Source organism: Maniola jurtina, chromosome 28 (assembly GCF_905333055.1).
Source record: "Maniola jurtina chromosome 28, ilManJurt1.1, whole genome shotgun sequence".
Taxonomy (NCBI): Eukaryota; Metazoa; Arthropoda; class Insecta; order Lepidoptera; family Nymphalidae; genus Maniola; species Maniola jurtina.
In genome coordinates this window covers 1,139,320-1,160,230 of record NC_060056.1, presented here as the reverse complement: position 1 = coordinate 1,160,230, position 20,911 = coordinate 1,139,320, and the positions used below count along the sequence as shown (strand labels likewise).

Genomic DNA, 20,911 nt, shown 5'->3' with positions numbered 1-20,911 from the left:
ATGAGAGCACACGCGTAACTTGTAAAAATAAATCTGAGAGTCGCACATCTATCTTCTCTAGTTATATAGTAGATAATCTATGGATTACATACTCTTTGTAATAAACTATCAGGCTTTAAAAGGCTAGAACCCAGAGCCGTACAACCAGTCAATAAAAAAAAAAACAGAGTAATTCTTACATACGGGTTTAGACCCGGATTCGTGGTCTGTGGTTTAGACTGTATATAGTGATCTGTGGGGTATTTATACTATGTATTTATATTTACCTTTTACTATTTTATTATAACCACAATGATTATAACAAAAAATAATTACACAAACTAAAAATAAAATGCAACAATTGATTTATGTATAATTTATGTGCGCAAATAAGCCTTTTAGAGTCAAAAATTTTCATTTGTATTAACTATAGCTATTGCGGTTAATGTAATAAACAGTACCTAATGATTTTTTATTTATGAAAACTTCGCTTATAAAAATGAGGTGTTGTGTACGAAATTGTGGAAATGATACAAAAAAAACAACAAAGTGCCATGGAATCACGTTTCACATGTGAGTTTTAGTCATTATTTTGCATCGATGTTTATTTTGTCATATGTACAGTAAGTAATTTTGAATATGTAATTAAACTTTAAAGCTCCATACATTATCCAAACATTACAATTTATTTTAATTAAGTAATTATATTCATTCTTAATCTTGTTCCTTTTCACCCGACTGCAGCAAAGCCTATGTATGAATGTATGTATGTATGTTTGTATCCAGATTCTGTGTTCCACCTTAGTGCCTAAACTACTGGGCCGATTTTGATGAATGAGGTGACAATTAATTCGTTGTAAAATGGTTGTAAAGGTCCGGATGACATAGGCTATATTTTATACGAAATAAATTGACATAAAGGAAGTGACGTAAAAAAAGTGGAGGTCTCCAACCATCCTCCAACCATTTTTTTTGCTGTTGTATCGAGTGGGATGTCAAATTAAAGAGCAAAAAATTCTGAGCTCATGAATATAAATGTACAACAACATTAAACTATACCAAGCGGCAGAAAAACAATTTTACTGTAATATTTCAGTGTTTAAGACGATTATTAAGACGATTGCAGGTAGGTTTTAGTTTTCAACTTTAACTTGTCATGTGAAAGAACCATGGGCAAAATTGTAAGAACATCCCTAAAAGCATGTGAAGGATAATATCCTTTTTTTAAAAATCCTGTGGAAACTGATTGATTTTCCGGGATAAAAGTAGCCTATATGTTAATCCAGGGTATAATCTATCTCCATTCCAATTTCAGCCAAAGCCTTTCAAAAGTTTTTGTGTGAAAAAGTAACAAACATATGTAAGGTTATTTTTAAAAAGTTGATTTGAGTTGTCAAAAATAATATAAAATTACTAATTTAGCTGATGAAGGTAGTTTGGTAAAATCGATATTTGGCTCATTCGATGTCATACAATCTGTTACTAGGAGGCCAACAAGATTGAACTTGCATAAATACGGGTGTTTTGAAGGTTTTAGTTCAGTCTCCTTCCGAGATTCGGAGCGATATCGCATATTTTCGGTATTTGGATTGTGAACTGAATAATTAGATGTTGTGATAGCAATCACGCTCTAATTAAATTATTTATTTTGGCATTAGTTTGTTTAGATTAAAACTCTCGGATAACCTTACACATTAAACTTGTGTTTTTTTTGTGTTGGTTTTGGAGAGGACATTCCAATAATTCGATAAAAATATTTAAATAATACCTGCTTTTCTGAGTGACGCCAATACATGTATACATCCATCCATACATACAAATTAATGATAACATTAAAATTTTTAATATTAGTAGGATTATGTTTCATGAAATGCATTTTCTTAGTAAATTGTAATGAAGGTTATTCTGTTACAGGTTTCCAAAAGAAACAAATCTCAGGAATTCCTGGATTGAAGCATTGGGTATTACAGAGTGGGAACCAAGAGATAGGAGGTAAAAAAAAATATCAAAAAATATCTTTTTTAGATTTCTGAATTTTTTAGGGTTCCAATTTCCATACCTCAAAAGGAAAAATGGAACCCTTATAGGATCACTTTGTTGTCTATCTGTCTGTCTGTCCGTCCGTACGGAACCCTCAGTGCGCGAGTCAGACTCACACTTGGCCGGTTTTTTTAAATCTAAAAATGATATTTTTGGTCTGCCAATTTATTTATTTTTTTCCTCTGGCTTTACATAAATTAGCCAATGTCAGGTTTGTAGTTATATTACAAGTTAGGGAAACTATATAAGTATAAAATAATGGAAAATCGGGATTTGAAATTGGAAAGGAAAAGGATAAGGTTTTTTTTTTTAATTTTTAACCCCCGACCAAAAAAGAGGGGTGCTATAAGTTTGATGTGTGTATCCGTGTATCTGTCTGTGGCATCGTAGCTCCTAAACTACTGAACCGATTTTAATTTAGTCTTTTTTGTTTGAAAGGTGGCTTGATCTAGAGTGTTCTTAGCTATAATTCAAGAAAATCGGTTCAGCCGTTTGAAAGTTATCAGCTCTTTTCTAGTTATTACTGTAACCTTCACTTGTCGGGGGTGTTATAAATTTTTAATTTACACTTGTTATTACATACTAGTCTGCCAATCTACATTTGTCCAGTGGACTACAGCCTAGATTAAATCAAATGAGTTTCATGGTATGGCTGCATTTTCTGGTGCAGTATCACCATTCTAACAGCTTGGGACTCCAACATCTAATGGTTAGTTAGTGACCATGTCTCGAATCCATATGTTATCGCTGGCAACATGGACTGTTCAAAGACTGGTCTTCAAGTGAGGAATTTTGGAGCAAGTCCTTAGGCATGATTTATGCTTAGATATGGATGTTATAGGTTTTAATTTATTCCACAGCTAAAGGGTTCCACCAACGGTTTCCTTTTACTAAGACTCTGTTGCCCGTATGTCCGTCCGTCCGTCTGTCTATCTGTGGGCTGTATCTCGTGAACCATAACCACATGTAAATTGAATATGTACTTGAAAAGAGCAACCGCCGAGTTTCTTGCTGGTTTTTCTCGGTAGGAACGGCATTCCGAACCAGTGGTAGATTTTTTTGATGATTCAAAAGCACTTGTAAAAGTTTAATTGAATAGAAACATTTTGAATTTTTTTTGAAAATAGGTTTTTGACCTGAAATTTTTAGAGATATTGTCATGAAAATTAAAAAAAAACAAAGTTATTTCTTAGTTATGGAACCCTTTCTGTGCAAGTCTGATTCGCACTTCTTTAATTTTTTTTGTATTGTTCACAGCACAGTATGTTCAGAACATTTCCGACAAGATGCCTTCTATGAGACCAGACGAGGGTTGAGAAGGATTAAAAGTGGTTCTGTACCTATCCCCATACTTGTAAGTTGTTATAACTATTTTTTAACCCCCAACCAAAAAAGAGGGGTGTTATAAATTTGACGTGTGTATCTGTGTATCTGTCTGTGGCATCGTAGCTCCTAAACTAATGACTCAATTTTAATTTAGTTTTTTTTGTTTGAAAGGTGGCTTGATAGAGAGTGTTCCAATAATCCAATGTATAATCCAAGAAAATCGGTTCAGCCGATTGAAAGTTATCGGGTCTTTTCTAGTTACTGTAACCTTCACTTGTTGGGGGTGTTATAAATTTCTAATTTACACTTGTTATTGGTATGTTTTACTGGTATTGGTACTTATTTTTGACTGGTAATTGTGTAGTCATCATCTTCACTGTTTTATTTTCTAGGAATCGGATGATTTGGACGCACCAGCTGCTTTAAGGGTAAGCAATATTGATTTGGTATTTTTACAACAAAATTGAGAAATACTAGAATAAGTGCATATACAAAAGAATTTCTCTTTATGGATTTCCACTTCCAACGTCAACACCCCGAAAGGTCGGCGGTTCAAACCCCAGCCGTTGCATTATTGTCGTACCCACTCCTAGCACAAGCTTTACGCTTAGTTGGAGGGGAAATGGGAATGTTAGTCATGATTAAAATGGCTAATATTCTTAAAAAAAAGCCAAGATGGTAAATCAAAAAAATAAAAGAAAAGTACATAATGTTATTTCTTGTATGATGGCACGGAACCCTTCGTGTGTGAATCAGACTGGTGCTTGACCAGTTTTTTCTCTATCTTTACAGGTGTGTCGAGTATGTCTGTCAATGAACGTGAAAATGTATCATATCACTGAAAAAAACCTTGGTGTTATGTATGAACAAATTGTTGGTATGTCTGTAAGTAATTTTTTTTTTCTCCTAAGGATCTTCTCATTTCTGATCTGATCACGTAGAGAAACTCCAAGCATAGCTCTCCTTTAGAAACCTAAATCCCGCGACTTCGTCCGCGTGGATTTAGGTTTTTAAAAATCCCGAGGGAACTGTTTGATTTTCCGGGACAAAATGCCTATGTCAATTACAGGGACGCAAGCTACCTCGGTACCAAATTTCGTACAAATTGGTTAAGCGGATGGGTTTTTAGGAATCCCTTGGGAACTCTTTGATTTTCCGGGATAAAAAGTAGCCTATGTCCCTCCCCGGGATATAAGCTAACCCTGTACCAAATTTCATCAGAATCGGTTAAACTGTTGGGCAGTGAAAAGGTAGCAGACAGACAGACACACTTTCGCATTTATAATATTAGTATGGAAGTACTGTACCATGTTTGAACAATTTTTTTTTAATTGACCATTTCAGATACCGTCAAGTGATAGGCTACCACAAAAGCTATGTTGGGAGTGTGTGGCCAGACTGACTTCGGCAAGCAATTTTCAAAATAAGGCATTGAGATGTCAAAATATACTGGATAAATTAAATGTTGATAGATATGTAAGTATTAATTCATCCTAATAATATCATAAACGTGACAGTTTGTTTGTATGTATGTGTGTTTGTATGGATGGATGTTTGTTACACCTTCACGCAAAAACTACGGGTCGGATTTGGCTGGGAATGGAGATAGATTGTACCCTGGATGAGCACATAAGCTACTTTTGAACCGACTTGAAAAGGAGGAGGTTTTTAATTTGTCCGGATCTTTTTTTTTTATGTATGTTCTCCGATTACTCAAAGACCCCTGGACCGATTTGAAATTTTTTTTTTATTTGAAAGGGTATACTGTGCAGGTGGTCCCATATAAATTTGGTGAAGATCTGATGAATATCTGCGGAGATGGAGAACAGAACTCCTCAATGGATAAGAGCAAATTGCTAGCGATCAGTGTAATAGCTTAGTAAACAGTAGGGTTTTAACTGGACATAGCACATGATAGTACAGTGGGGCCACTAAAAATTGTGAAATAAAAAAATTTCAAAAGAATAATAAAACTGACTTCAAAAACCACAAACACTAAAAAGTAATAAATAATTTTTGTTTCCGGCGAGCTTCACATTTGGATTTCTAATTTTGTTTTATTATGCTCGCTCGACGTCATACCTAGGTACATTACACGTGTAACTAAACAAAAATTATTACTTTTTAGTGCTTGTGGTTTTTGAAGTCGGTTTTATTTTTCTTTTGAATTTTTTTTTTTAATCCCGGAAAATCAATGAGTTCCCACGGGATTTTCAATCCACGGGAACGAAGTCGAGTGCATTGGCTAGCTACTAATAATAAATAGTATTAAAGCTTATCTTGTAATGATGATTAAAGTTCTCTCTCTATGATAATTAAAGTTAGGATTTCATTTCTTGACAATTGTGTACAATTTCAGGGTTCCATATCCGAAGGGTGTGTGGGTAAAGCCCTATTACTAAGACTTCGCTGTCTGTCCATCCGTCTGTCTGTCTGTCAGCGGGCTGTATCGTGAACCGTAATAGGTGGAAAGTTGAAATTTCCACAGAATGAGTATTTCCAGCCGTTATAACAACAACTAATAAGAATGCATACCCGGCTGAGTTTGTTGTGGGCGCTTCTCAGACTTGGGCGCGTTTGGAACCCTCGGAGCTTTAGTTTTAAGTTACGTAATTTATTATCACCACTATATCGTACAAATTTAACAATTTCGACCATCAAAAAAGAGTACAATTGTACCTACTTTGAATAAATGATTTTGACTTTGACTTTCAAAATGACCGCCTTGTAAATTAAAAAGTGTTTAACATTGTTAACTCATTTCAAATACGTTTAATTGAATTACAACAATTATTTCAACAGGTTACAATAAGAGATATAAAATCCATAAGTCGGGCTCACAACCAACTGAAATCAAGTTTAGGACAAAAAGTATACGAAACCAACGAATATGACGTCGTTTATAACGAGAACGACAACGAAGTCGTTAAAGTGGAGGAGGTTAACGAGTTTAATGGAGTTAACGAATTTAACGAGAGTAACGATAACGCGAATAACGTTACCGGTGATTTCGATAACGACAACGATAACGAAAGTAACAGTGATTACAAATGCGAGGTAGAAATAAAAGATGAACAAACCAACAATCAAATATATTTCGAAGAGTATCCCGTTTTTGATGAAAGTGATAATATAAGTTTGAGCGAAATGTATAAGAAAAGTAAAGTTAAGAAGAAAAAAGAGAGAGTTAAGAAGGTTAGAGAAGGAACGCCAAAGATCAAGATTAAAAGGAAAAAGGAAGACAGTGATAACCCTTCAAGTACTATGGATAAGTAAGTTTTTTGAAGTTTTTTGAGTTCCACACCTCAAATATAAGATCACTTGCTTGATCAGATGATTTTTGTCTGTCTGTCTGTCTGTCTGTCTATCTGTCAAGACTGAAAAGTTTTGAAAGGTCGCTGGTTCAAACCCCACCCCTTGCACTATTGTCGTACCTACTCCTTTTTTTTTGTTCTCCTGAGGAAAATCCGTCATGGATACCACCGACCACGGGGGAGCACAGTGGTTATGCCTAGCACAAGCTTTACGCGTAGTTGGAGGGGACAAGGGGAATATTAGTCATTATGATGAACTTGGCTAATATTCTTTAAAAAAAAAAGAAAACCTAAAGGGTCCCGTTAGGTCAACGGGTAGTACCCTGTACCAGGCAGGTAAGTTTTAAAGCACACGTAAAGGAAAATATCCGAAAACTGTGAATTTGTGGTTAAATCACTAAAAAAGCCGGCCAAGTGCGAGTCGGACTGGCGCACCGAGGGTTCCGTACTCTGGTATTTTTGTCGACATTTTGCAAGATAAATCAAAAACTATTATGCATAAAAATAAATAAAAATCTGTTTAAGAATGTACTGGTAAAGCCCTTTCATATGATACCCCACTTGGTATAGTTATCTTACTTTGAAAAAAACACATTTTTTTTATGATGTAACCATAAACTCATGGTTTTAGGATTTATTCCTTTACTTGTGCCATAAGACCTACCTACCTGCCAAATTTCATGATTCTAGGTCAACGGGAAGTACCCTATAGGTTTCTTGACAGACAGACAGACAACAAAGTGATCCTATAAGGGTTCCATTTTTTTCCTTTTGAGGTACAGAACCTAAAAAAATCCTTGAGAAAGTTAGTTTACTTCAATTTTTCTTGTATTGTATCGTGGAGTCCTTGTAATATTGTTTACGTTCGCAGATACAAAAAATCCGATGTCAAACGACGGAAAACCACCGACACTCTGGACGAATCCCTATTCACCATCACAACACTTACCTATGAAGAACAGATAGAAGAGATACAGACCCGGCAAAATGCGACGTCTTACAAAATTGCGCCTTTTAAATGCAACGCGTGTTACCGCGGCTTCCACGTCAGAGACCGATACGATGCGCACATTATACGACACAGCGATGTAAGTGCGCACACTTAAACACGCGCGCACACTTAAACGCGCGCGCACACTTACAACATCAGTGCATACACTTATACACCAGTGTGTACACTTGCAACAAAAGCATAGTATATAACATAGTTAACAAAAGCGCGCACACTTGCAACACAAGTGCGAGACATCACACTCACACTTACTTTGTTCCTTTGTTCACCATCACAACAGTTACCTATGAAGAACAAATAGAAGAGATACAGACCCGGCAAAATGCGACGTCTTACAAAATTGCGCCTTTTAAATGCAACGCGTGTTACCGCGGCTTCCACGTCAGAGACCGATACGATGCGCACATTATACGACACAGCGATGTAAGTGCGCACACTTACAACTCGCGTATTCTTATTAGAAAATAGTTGATGCCCGCGACTTCGTACGCGTGGATTCTATCTCCATTCCACAGCAAATTCCGTCCAGTAGGTTTTGTGTGAAAGAGTAACAAACATACACACACACATACGCAAAACTTATAATATTAGTGTGATTAGTGTTATGTTACTGGTTACGACACGCGAATACACTTACAACTTTTGATCCATACTAATATTATAAATGCGAAATTACAGAGGTAACTTGTATCCCAAGGACGGGCAAAGGCTAATTTTTACCAGATTACGGCAAAGCCAAAAGGAAGGGTTCTGATTTTAGCAGTCTGTGTATGTATGTTTGTATCCAGCAATGCGCAGGACTTCAATTGCTTTTATAGATGGCATAATATTGTATATCAAATCTTTGAAAAGAGCAACCGCCGAGTTTCTTGCTGGTTCTTCTCGGTAGGAAAGGCATTCCGAACCAGTGGTAGATGCTTTTGACGATTCGAAAGAACTTGTAAAAGTCTAATTGAATAAAAACATTTTGAATTTGAATTTGAATTTGAATTTATCAGATTCTATGTGTCTAGCACCTAAATTACTGAGCCGATTTTGATGAATTAGATGTCAATCAATTCGTGATTATAATTCGGATGACATGGCTACATTTTATATGAATAAAATCGACCTGACGGATGCTACATCCAAAAAAGTGAAGATTTTTTTGCAAAAAAAAAAAAATTTTTATGCTAGCTATCTCTGTACCAAACTATCAACATCGGTCAAACAGATGACCCGTGAAAAAAAACAGACAGACGCACATTCCCATTTATAATATTAGTATGAATTATATTTATCTGTTATTTTTTTCTAGCAAAGCGGCGCCTACGAATGCTTCATATGCAAGACTCGACTGAAAACTGGTCGCGCTCTAAGAAAGCACCTCACCGCGCAGCATACGGAGAAGTTTAGCTGTAAAGGGTGTCCCTTTAGCACTAGGAACAGGTGTGTACAGGGTGTTTGGAAAATATCTAAATTAAAAAAAAAAAGGTGGTGGACTGACTGATCTATCAACATACAGCTCAACCTGACGTCGCTAATCACCAGCAAGTCGGATCAGGGACTCTTCCTTCAGTTTTGCGATAAAATAGCACATCACACTATCACACTAATATTATAAAGGAGAAAGTTTGTATGTGTGTGTGTGTGTGTGTGTGTGTGTGTGTGTGTGTGTGTGTGTGTGTGTGTGTGTGTGTGTGTGTGTGTGTGTGTGTGTGTGTGTGTGTGTGTGTGTGTGTGTGTGTGTGTGTGTGTGTGTGTGTGTGTGTGTGTGTGTGTGTGTGTGTGTGTGTGTGTGTGTGTATGTTTGTTACTCCTTCACGCAAAAACTACTGGACGGATTGGGCTGAAATTTAGAATGGAGATAGATTATACCCTGGATTCGCACATAGGCTACTTTTTATCCCGGAAAATCAAAGAGTTCCCACGGGAATTTTAAAAAACCTACATCCACGCGAACGAAGTCGCGGCCATCAGCTAGTGCAGTAATAAAAAGGAACAAAGCATAGGTTGGCCATAAAGATTGGACATATAATGTCTATTATAATAATAATAATAAGCTACTTTACGCCAGTAAAATGGTCAACCTATGCATTGACCATTTTGCCTTTAATTAAATTCAGACAGAACCCTTACCAGTCCCACAAAGTCTCCGACCGCCACATCGGAGGTCCCTTCCGTTTTATAGAAAGAAAAAAACATACAGCTCAAACTACTGGATGATATTATGACATAGACGTCTTAAAAGAAAGGATTTTCGAAAACTCAATCCTAAAGGGGGCAAAATAGGAGTTTGAAATTTGTGTAGTCCATGCGGGTGAAGTCGCGGGCATAAACTAGTTATTAATAAGATGCTGATTAAGGAAAATTAAAAGTACATTTATTATGTAACTAGCTGATGCCCGCAGCTTCGCCCGCGTGGATTCGTCAGATCCCCTGCAGCATCAGGATTGAGGAGTTGGACTCCAAATTTTTTATGAAACAATGTCGCAAAGTTCCTCTATCGATTAAAAAAGAAATGACGCAAATCGGTTCAGAAATCTCGGAGATTTCGGTGTACATAGGTAGAAAAACACAACTCCCTTTTTGAAAGTCGGTTAAAAAAGTAGCCTATGTTACTCCCTGGTCAATTCTCTACTTGACTGTGAAAATCCCGTCAAAATCGGTTCAGCCGTTCCGAAGATTAGCCTTTTCAAACAGACAGACAGACAGACAAAAATTTTAAAAACGTGTGATTCAGTGTTGGTATCGTTCAAATAACCATATGAGCTTAATATGAGGTAGTTATTTCGAAATTACAGACAGACACTCCAATTTTATTTATTAGTATAGATATCTTGTACGGAACCCTTCATGTGCGAGTTTGACTCGCACTTGGCTGGTTTTTTTTTATAGTTTAGTGATAAAATTTCAGAGGTGTAGCGAGAGAGCACGAAAAATGGCACGCTGGCACGAAATATCAGTGTCCGCATTGTCCCAGCGAATTTGAGTGAGTATGAAAAGATTTTTTTCACACTAATATTATTTATTTAACTATGTATTATTTATTTAATTATATTACACAGATTTAATGTTTTATATATATTTATATATATTTATTGTATAGTATGTACCTATTAGAGTGTATGTTTATGTATACCTAATTGTATATATAGCTGCACGACGACTCCTCGTCTTATAGTTCTGTAGGTTCGAACATACGGGTTACCTGGGAGAGATCACTTTAGTGATAAGGTCGCCCTTTGCATTTCTAAAATTGTATCATTTATTATTATCTTTGTATTTTTTTTTGTGCAATAAAGCTGTTTAAATAAATAAATAAATAATATTATAAAGGCGAAAGTTTGTGTGTGTGTGTATGTTTGTTACTCCTTCACGCAAAAACTACCGGACGGATTTGGCTGAAATTTAGAATGGAGATCGATAATATCCTGGATTAGCACATAGGCTACTTTTTATCCCGGAAAATCAAAGAGTTCCCACGGGATTTCAAGAAACCAAAATCTTCGCGGACGAAGTCGCGGGCGTCAGCTAGTCACACTAAGCACACTATAATATTATAAAGGCGAAAGTTTGTGTGTGTGTGTGTGTATGTTTGTTACTCCTTCACGCAAAAACTACTGGATGGATTTGGCTGAAATTTAGAATGGAGATGGATAATATCCTGGATTAGCACATAGGCTACTTTTTATCCCGGAAAATCAAAGAGTTCCCACGGGATTACGAAAAACCTAAATCCACGCGGGCGAAGTCGCGGCTAGTTAATAATATATCATTGATTCAGCATCGAACCGAGATTTCCCTCAGAAACAATGGTAGTTTTAACCCTAGTACGTCTATTTTCTATCCATGGAGAGAAGTTAATACAGGGTTCTCTCTATCCCATAATTCCATACAAAGGTCTGCATCCGTACGTAGTTGAAATTCCTCAGATACGCGAAGCGATTTGCTTCCTCGTTTCTAATCCGAACAGCTAGGATATTGAATGCTCTTTCGACATCAGTTTTCCCCTCTTTCAATATGGGTACCTTCAAGTGTAATAAAAATTGGCATACCCATTTCAGGTTAGCCCGCTTCCATCTTAGACTGCATCATCACTTACCACCAGGTGAGACTGCAGTCAAAGGCTAACTTGTATCTGAATTAAAAAATGACCTACATATCTGCGAGTTTTTCGCTTCTGGCTTGACCGATATGAATGTAATTTTTAACCCCCGACCCAAAAAGAGGGGTGTTATAAGTTTGATGTGAGTATCTGTGTATCTGTCTGTGGCATCGTAGGTCCTAAACGAATGAAGCGATTTTAATTTAGTTTTTTTTATTTGAAAGGTGGCTTGATCGAGAGTGTTCTTAGCTATGATCCAAGAAAATCGGTTCAGCCCTTGAAAGTTATCAGCTATTTTCTAGTTACTGTAACCTTCACTTGTCGGGGGTGTTATAAATTTTTAATTTACACTTGTTTCAGCAAGCTAACAACATATATGGGTCACATCAGAATCAAACATGTATCAGATTTCGTGTGTGAGCTGTGTGGATATACGTTCGTGAGCAAGAAAGGGATAGATGTACATAAGAAGAAGAAACACCGACTTGCCGACAAAAACGTGAGTATTTTTTTTAACCCCCGACCCAAAAAGAGGGGTGTTATAAGTTTGACGTGTGTATCTGTGTATCTGTGTATCTGTCTGTGGCATCGTAGCGCCTAAACGAATGAAACGTTTTTAATTTAGTTTTTTTTGTTTGAAAGGTGGCTTGATCGAGAGTGTTCTTAGCTATAATCCAAAAAAAATGGTTCAGCCGTTTAAAAGTTATCAGCTATTTTCTAGTTTTCTTGTAGAAAAAAAGGTTAGATAACCCTTAGGTTCATAATATTCAAGTGTCAATTGACAAATGTCAAGCTGTCAAGATGGACGTTGCCTAGATATACATAATTATTTATTTGAAAATGATTTGTCGGGGGTGTTATAAATTTTTTAATTTACACTTGTTTCCATTACGAGTTAGCCTTTGACTGTGATCTCACCTGATAGTAAGTGATAATGCAGTCATCAATTCTTACTAGCGAATTTAAGCGTCAAACTCAGAGTGACTAAAGAATAGGACTTACCTGAAACAGCAATCTACCTTTAGCCAGATATCCTCAGAGAAGGTGTGTAGGTATGTATAGTGTTGTGAGAATTCAAATTCAAATTCAAATTCAAAATATTTTTATTCAATTAGACTTTTACAAGTTGTTTTGAATCGTCAAAAGCATCTACCACTGGTTCGGAATGCCTTTCCTACCGAGAAGAACCAGCAAGAAACTCGGCGGTTGCTCTTTGCAAAGATTTGATATACAATATTATGCCATGTATAAAAGCAATTGAAGCCCTGCGCATTGCTGGAGCGAATTGCAGGTCCACGCTTTTTTATCATTTACATAATCTTCGATAGTATAATATGCTTTTCTCAGGAGCATATTTTTAATAGATTTTTTGAACCTGTTTAAAGGCAATTGGAAAGGAATTGTTGAAACCTGTTTAAAGGAATGTGTGTTTAGATATTCGAACCGAGGAGTCTAGCGATCCGGATCGCCCAATTCTGAGTAAAGCTACTTAAGCGAAGTTTTTTTATACCCGGCTGAGTTAGTTGTGGGCTCTTCTCAGACTTGGGCGCGTTTCGAACCCTCGTAGCTTTAGTTTTAAGTTACGTAATTAATTGTCACCACTATATCGTACAAATTTAACAATTTCGACCATCAAAATGAGTACAATTGTACCTACTTTGAATAAATAATTTTGACTTTGACTTTGAATCTAACCACGATCTGTGTTTCCCACCAATTACAATCCCGGTATCTATAAAACAAGAGTGAATGCATCTTCTAGATAACCGCGTCCCATCTTAGGCCACCTTATCACTTTCCATCAGGTGTGATTGTGGGAAGCGCTTGTCTATAAAATAAATATATAAAAAAATTAGTTTAATTGCTGAAATTATCTAGTGAAATTATATTGCAGGTAAGTTTAGATGGGCCGTACTGCGAGGTGTGCGAAGTAAAGTTCGTATCGGAAGAAGCCCATTCCAGGCATCTGAAGCTATCCTCTAGGCACAGTAGTGATAACGATCCGTGAGTATGCTTAGGTTCAAATCTATAGAGCACACTTTGCTTAGACCTAAGTTTCAGTTCAAACGAGACAGATTTATGCCAGCGGTATAACGCTGTCTCGTTTTAACAGTGTCTTAAGTAAATTTGCCTTAGATATAACATATGACGTGTGGCACAATTTAAGAAATAAATATTTTTCTTCTTTCGTTTCTTTCTTTTCTTTACCATCATATAAGATATAACATCGTCTGTTAAGAAAACCTGTAAAGTACTTCCCGTTGACCTAGAATCATGAAAGGCAGGTAGGTATAGCACAAGTAAAGGGAAAAGTCCGTAAACCGTGAATCTGTGGTTACCTTACAAAAATTTAAAAATTGTTATTTCTTGTACGATGGTACGGAACCCATCGTGTTCAAGTCTGACTTTTACTTGACTGGTTTTTTTTTCTTTTTCCTAGTAATCGCATACGAAACGACTCGCAAAGTATGAACACGGAGAAAAATGGACGAGTTATGAGAAAAATAGAGAGACGGCCCACCATACATCCTCGAACCGGCATCGTTGGGAACGAAGGGTCTCCTGTAACTTGCGAACAGGTATAGTACTACTACTATTATAAGTCACAGGAATGTACATGCGCAGAAATCAAATTTTTGAATGGCGCGAAAATATCTCAGCCAATCATAGCACTATGCGCCATGTTTTGTACGCGTGAATTATGAGCGAGATAGTACGGCTGTGTTTAAAATTGTATTTGCCATTCTCGTCAATTGTTTTTTTTTTTATTTATTTAGATACAACGAACGCGAAGGAAATTGTTTGTACTCACCCTCGTCGCATAGCCCCATGTTCTTTCAGATGTTGATATTATGTGCTTTTTGTATTTCACCAGGTTTGTAAATCTCAATATTTACTCTTTGAAAAACTTTTATCTAAGTACACGAGTTTGCAATTTGTACAGTTTTGAGAAAACTTGAAAATGACGACACGAGCAGGAATTGATAGTGACAGGCTGTGGTGACAGATGACAGGTGTGACCACAGACCAATAACACATGGTGTGACAGCAGACAGGGAGCATCAATGACAGTAACTGTCAGTTTGACAAACGGAAAAAACGAATGAGAATGAATGATAATAAGGTCCATAGACAAGGATGTGACGATGATGCCACTGACATCTTCTAATACAAGTACGCTGGACGTGATTGATGCGTGCTAAATACAGAGAAGTGATATAAAAGTGTCTGTAACTAGATGGCGCTAGTTTGCGTAATTTTATTACCGTTTCTTTATGAAAATTGCATTGCATGTTCAGGAATACAATTTTCTCGTTGAATTTAAATTGGAACTAACAACAGTCATTAAAACACAGTATATACCTTCTCAGTAGATAATACATTAATTAGACCGAGATAATAATTATTATTATGGCTTGTGAACAAGGAACGAGTAACTAAAGGCTGAATGCTAAATGCCTACAATCTACATTACATGTAAACAACAAATTCGTGTACGGTGTAGGTCAAAGATAACCAAACTATTATACCAGAATCTAGATGATACTCGCGACTTCTTTCTCGTGGATTTAGGTTTTTTAATAATCCCGTGAGAACTTTTTGATTTTCTGGAACATAAAGTAGGTAGCCTATATTATGCCCTTTCCTAGGATGCAAGCCGTCTATACCGTTCCGTAATTACGTCACAAAAATGGTAAAACAGATGGGCCGTGAAAAGCAAGCAGACAGATGACACACTTTCGCATTTATAGTAATTATTAAGTACTAGTTACCTATGGATTTATGTAATTTACAATATGTGTGAATCTTTGTTGTAGTAGAGTATATGAAGTATATTTTACGATTTCCAGATGCTATTTTGAGTCAAGACGCTCGAGTAGTTAGTAGTAGACGAAATAACACATGTTTGTTTCATTTTTAGACTCAAAATATATGTCAAGTTCGCTGGTGTATCGCTCATTCAATATTTATTACGAAAGTCTAACTATTTATGACTTCAGAAATAGTAGAAATACCTATGTCATTCTGCGTAGTAATAAATAATAAATAAATAAATTCTTTATTTGGATAATGTGTGTTAAAAAGATGGTTAAATTATTATAATAGTACAACACAATTAGCCATAGCGGCGTACAAATATTGTGTTAGTTTAACATGCGGTTCTTAAAATGGTTAAACAAAAAATAAAATAAATCAGATACTAAGAGGTTTAGTACCTCTTAATTATAAGAAGAGCACACAATACCGTATTGTGCACTCTTCTTAAATAGCAACGGTCTGTCAAATAAAGCCTCCGGAAACAAGCTCCGAAAAAGTCACGGAAAAAAGCCCCCGGAAACATCAAATCTTTTATAATAATATCATTGTACTTACCTAAATCTTCTGTACTGGCCATTTATTAACGTTTATACGATGTATGTGCCTTTTAGTTATAAATCGTTGTTATTTTGTAAATATTTGTATGTATAAAAGTTGTTGTTTACTCAAATAAAATGTAAATTCATATCTTTGAATAAAATAAAATAAAAATGTAGGTATGTAGGTAAGTTAGCCCTTTACTGCAATCTCACCTGGTGGTAAGTGATGATGCACTCTAAGATGGAAGCAGGCTAACCTGGAAGGGATATGGCAGTTTTTTATTAAACCCTTAAATCTGAAACCTTTGGTTACTACGCGGCGTCGTGCCGGAACGCTAAATCGCTTGGCGGCACGGCTTTGCCGGTAGAGTGTTAACTAGCCACGGCCGAAGCTTTCCACTTAGGGTTTCGTTCCCGGGACCTGGCAATCGGGAATTCTAGAGAAATACGGCATTCCCGCGTTAAGATATTTTCACGCCATTCGAAAATAATATATCTGCGCAGGTATATCTGCGTAACTTATAAAAGTTGTAGTACAGTAAAAGTGGTTGTCGTTTTGGTTCCAGTGCGGGCTTCAACTGAGGGATCTCCGTTTGTATGCGCAGCACTTCCGGCGCGCGCACCCGGACAAGAATCGAACCAAGTACCCCGCCATGAAGACACCTTGTATGTGTGAGCAGTGCGGACGGATATTCCAGGTGAGACAATAAAAAAAAACGAATCAATAGAATAGCGAGCTTTCATATAATTTCAGACCCAGACTTTCCAGAATCATGAATTTGGCAGGTAAGTCTGTCTTATAGCACAAGTAAAGGAAAAAATCCGAAAACCGTGAATTTCAACGCATCACAAAAAAAATGTGTGTACATTTACGTACGCATACGATTTGCGTCTTCATTCCTCATACGCATGGCTGAGGTTTGGAATACTCTTCCGCGATCTGTGTTTCCTACCAATTACAATCCGGGTATCTTTAAAACAAGACTGAATAGGCACCTTCTAGGTAAACGCGTCCCATCTTAGACCACATCATCACTTTCCATCAGGTGTGATTGTGGTCAAGCGCTTGCCTATTTTGAATAAAAAAAAACATAGTATTTTCAATTTTCAAAGCAGACTTAACCTGTTCATTCTTATACAGATTTTTATGCATAACAATTTTTGATCTATCGTGCAAAATGTCGGAAAAAATACCCGAGTACGGAACCCTCGGTGCGCGATTCTGACTCCCACTTGGCCGGTTTTTTGCCGTCTTTAAAACTTGTCTTGTCGTTTCCCAGAGCATGGCCCTCCTCAAAGACCACATGTGGGTGCACACGGGCGAGAAGCGGTTCAAGTGCGACCGCTGCGACAAAAGCTTCACGCAGAAGACCAACCTCGTCTTCCACCTGCGAGTCCACAGCGCCACCAGGCCCACTTATGAATGCCCACTGTGTGGGAAGCACTTCGCCTTCTTCAACAACAGGAGACGACACATGTTTGTAAGTACAGTGGACCCCCGGTAATCCGGCCCCTGTCTATTCCGGCACCCCCTGTAATTCGACATGTCTGTTACATTGCGACATGTACTATTATTGGATATTTTTGACAATCTTCTTATTTTAATATGTACAATGTACATTTGTGTGTACATAATTATTTCCTAATATAAAGTTATTATTTTTTGTAAGTTCTAGAGCATTAATGACGTTAATATTGTTTAATTTACTAAATTTGACATACATAATGAAGTACTTCAGAGTAAATATATACGTATAACATATAGAATCTTATCATTGGATCTGTAATTTGTCGGATTACAGGTACTCTTTTGTAAACATTTCCGGACTATAGGTGGTCTTAGGCAGTACTCTATAATCCGACAAATTCGATAGTCCGACACAGCCCTGCAAAATGTTTGTCGGATTACCGGGGGTCCTTACATATACCGAAAAGGTCGCTGACTGACGTGACTGATCTATCAACAAAGCTCAAACTACTGGACGGATTTAAAAGATCGGATTTCAAAACTGCAAATGCAAACTGTCAAATATAGAGCAGAATGGAGCCTTTGCCCAGTCCGGAGCCGTACTTCGGGTCGAGAATTCTCTGATTCAGATCGATTGTGTTTTACAGTTATAATATTTTGATTAATTGTACCACAGATCCACACGGGCCTGAAGCCGTTCAAATGTGACACTTGCGGCAAATGCTTCACGACCTCGGGCGAGCAGCGCGCGCACGTCGAACACGTGCACCTCAAGAAGCCGTGGCCCAAACGCGCGCGCGCCAAGCACTGCGAGGAGGACGCCTGGCAGAAGTGTGGCCTCAGACACGTGGAGGACTGAGGTACGTCCATAGGCAAATGTAAAACATCTGGCTGACGCCAGAGGTCAACGAACGTCCCGTAAATAGGTCAGTCGAAGTCAATGCCGCGTCGTGGGTGGGGCATTGACTCGAATTTTGCACTCTATACATTGCAGTTTCGAAAAATACTAAATCACTAAAACTACAAGATAAGGCAAATGGTTATTGGCATCGGATTGTGTTAAGTTCGTTACATCCTCTATTTTTTTTAATAGTAAGAAAATTTTGGGCTGGCTTTGCTCACATTTCTCACCTCTAATATCTGTAGCTATGTCCTTTGCACTATTTTGCTTGCCTGGAAGAGATCGCTAGGTAGCGATAAGGCCGCCCAATTGTACCTATATTTTGTTGTGCTTTGTATGTGTTTTTTAACCCCCGACCCAAAAAGAGGGGTGTTATAATTTTGCCGTGTGTATCTGTGTGTCGATGTATCTGTGTATCTGTCTGTGGCATCGTAGCTCCTAAACTAATAAACCGATTTTAATTTAGTTTTTTTTGTCTGAAAGGTGGCTTGATCGAGAGTGTTCTTAGCTATAATCCAAAAAAATCGGTTCAGCCGTTTGAAAGTTATCAGCTTTTTTTTAGTTACTGTAACCTTCACTTGTCGGGGGTGTTATAAATTTTTAATTTACTCTTGCCTGTACTAATTTTGTGGTGTACAATAAAAGTATGTTCATTCATTTCTCACTCAATTTTTTTTTTCAGATACTTTGGGTGAAAACACCGTGGAATTCAATTGCTAAAGCTAAAAAGTCACAATAATATATTTATCATAACTAGTTATTAGTATTATATTTTAATGGACGATGACCGGCGCATTGTAAAGGCATGCCTTCACAAGAAACTGCCGCGATCAAAAGCTTCCTATAGACCTGGTTTTTATAAACAAATTAATACTTCGTTGTTCATTAAAAACAGCCGATTTTTGTACTTATATTGAAGAATATAAAAAAAAAAACTATTTTTCTTAACATAAAACTTACGGATCAACTCATCAGTGTAAATTAACTAGGAAAAAAAGATCCAGTTTAAGAAATTAGCTCTAGTATCGACTAATTTGTGAGAATAGATCTAATTTCTTAAACTGGACCCTTCCAAGTAAAGATTTTTATGTAAACCTGTGAGGATGATACTGCCATTGGCGCAATTGAAGTGCCATAAGCCTACGTTGTCGTATTAGTTTACAAATTGCGAAAAACCAAATTAAATTTGAATTTCGCGGGCAGGCCCGTCGCTTCCACCTTAAAGCAGTCGTTTGTCAGCTTTTACTATAAGATATTAGCTTTATTATCTTTATAGATAAATTCTAGCTACGTATTTAGTACATAAATACTATGTAAAAATGGATCTCATTAATTTGCGAATATTTGGTGTATTGTGATTGTAGTCTTATATTTTTTATTTTAATTGCAATTATTACATATGGAACACAATGTATATACAATATTTTTTTTCTTCTCGTCTGGCTTTACATAGATTAGCCAATGTCAGGTTTGTACAATATATTTACATACATATATTATATTGATAAACAAGTGTAAATTAAAAATTTATAACACCCCCGACAAGTGAAGGTTACAGTAACTAGAAAAGAGCTGATAACTTTCAAACGGCTGAACCGATTTTCTTGGATTATAGCTAAGATTTAAGAACACTCTCGATCAAGCCACCTTTCAAACAAAAAAAAACTAAATTAAAATCGGTTCATTAGTTTAGGAGCTACGATGCCACAGACAGATACACAGATACACCGATACACAGATACACACGTCAAACTTATAACACCCCTCTTTTTGGGTCGGGGGTTAAAAAGAAATGTTAAATACAGATCCGAAAATATACCTAAACTAAAATGTGAGTTTTAAATCTATCGCTATCTCTTTCATAATGCTCCTTGCAGAAAAAGATGGCAATAGATTTAGATTTGTCAATTGTTTTTTTTTTTAATTTATTTTACGGCCCTGGATATGACTCCTTTTTAGAGATTGTGTACAACAGAAATAACCAGTCGGTTGCCTAATTAAAAAAAAATTAAAACTTTTTTATAGTGCGAATGGTAGATTGAATTTTCGAATCGTTCGAAATTTTTGTGTTGTGTATTATGTAGCTGGTTTTGCGTGTAAACGTGTCTTATTGACCGACTTCAAAGGAGGTTCTTTTTTATATTGCAAAAGTCATATAGATATTTCCAATTTTAAATATTTTTTTCTTTTTTTAAACTTGTAGGTAGGTACTATCTACTAATTACTATGCTAAATTGGAAGTATCTATATGACCAGAGTTTAGTTTGCTAGTTGTAACTTGTAGGTAATGTATGGATGTGCTATTTATTTAGATTATAATAATAATAATAATAATAATTGTGGATGAAATTTTGGAATAATAAAAGAAATATGTACCTACAAAATAAGATTTTTTTACCTTTTCACCAACCTAACTTAACTCCGCC

The 20,911-nt window shown here is 36.6% G+C and overlaps 1 protein-coding gene across 1 annotated transcript; it reads left to right on the top strand.

The window, feature by feature from the left end:
- The first annotated feature begins 262 nt into the window (after positions 1 to 262).
- On the top strand, positions 263 to 19,476 carry LOC123879671 (zinc finger protein 782-like). The gene is made up of 17 exons (XM_045927536.1): positions 263 to 552; positions 1,894 to 1,971; positions 3,277 to 3,373; positions 3,738 to 3,773; positions 4,138 to 4,230; positions 4,690 to 4,821; positions 6,148 to 6,617; positions 7,531 to 7,747; positions 8,969 to 9,099; positions 10,568 to 10,642; positions 12,119 to 12,257; positions 13,653 to 13,762; positions 14,199 to 14,337; positions 16,683 to 16,814; positions 17,397 to 17,597; positions 18,261 to 18,444; positions 19,168 to 19,476. The coding sequence occupies exons 1-16, from the start codon at positions 458 to 460 to the stop codon at positions 18,441 to 18,443; spliced, it is 2,328 nt and encodes a 775-aa protein (XP_045783492.1). The 5' UTR covers positions 263 to 457; the 3' UTR covers position 18,444; positions 19,168 to 19,476.
- Positions 19,477 to 20,911: the final 1,435 nt, after the last annotated feature.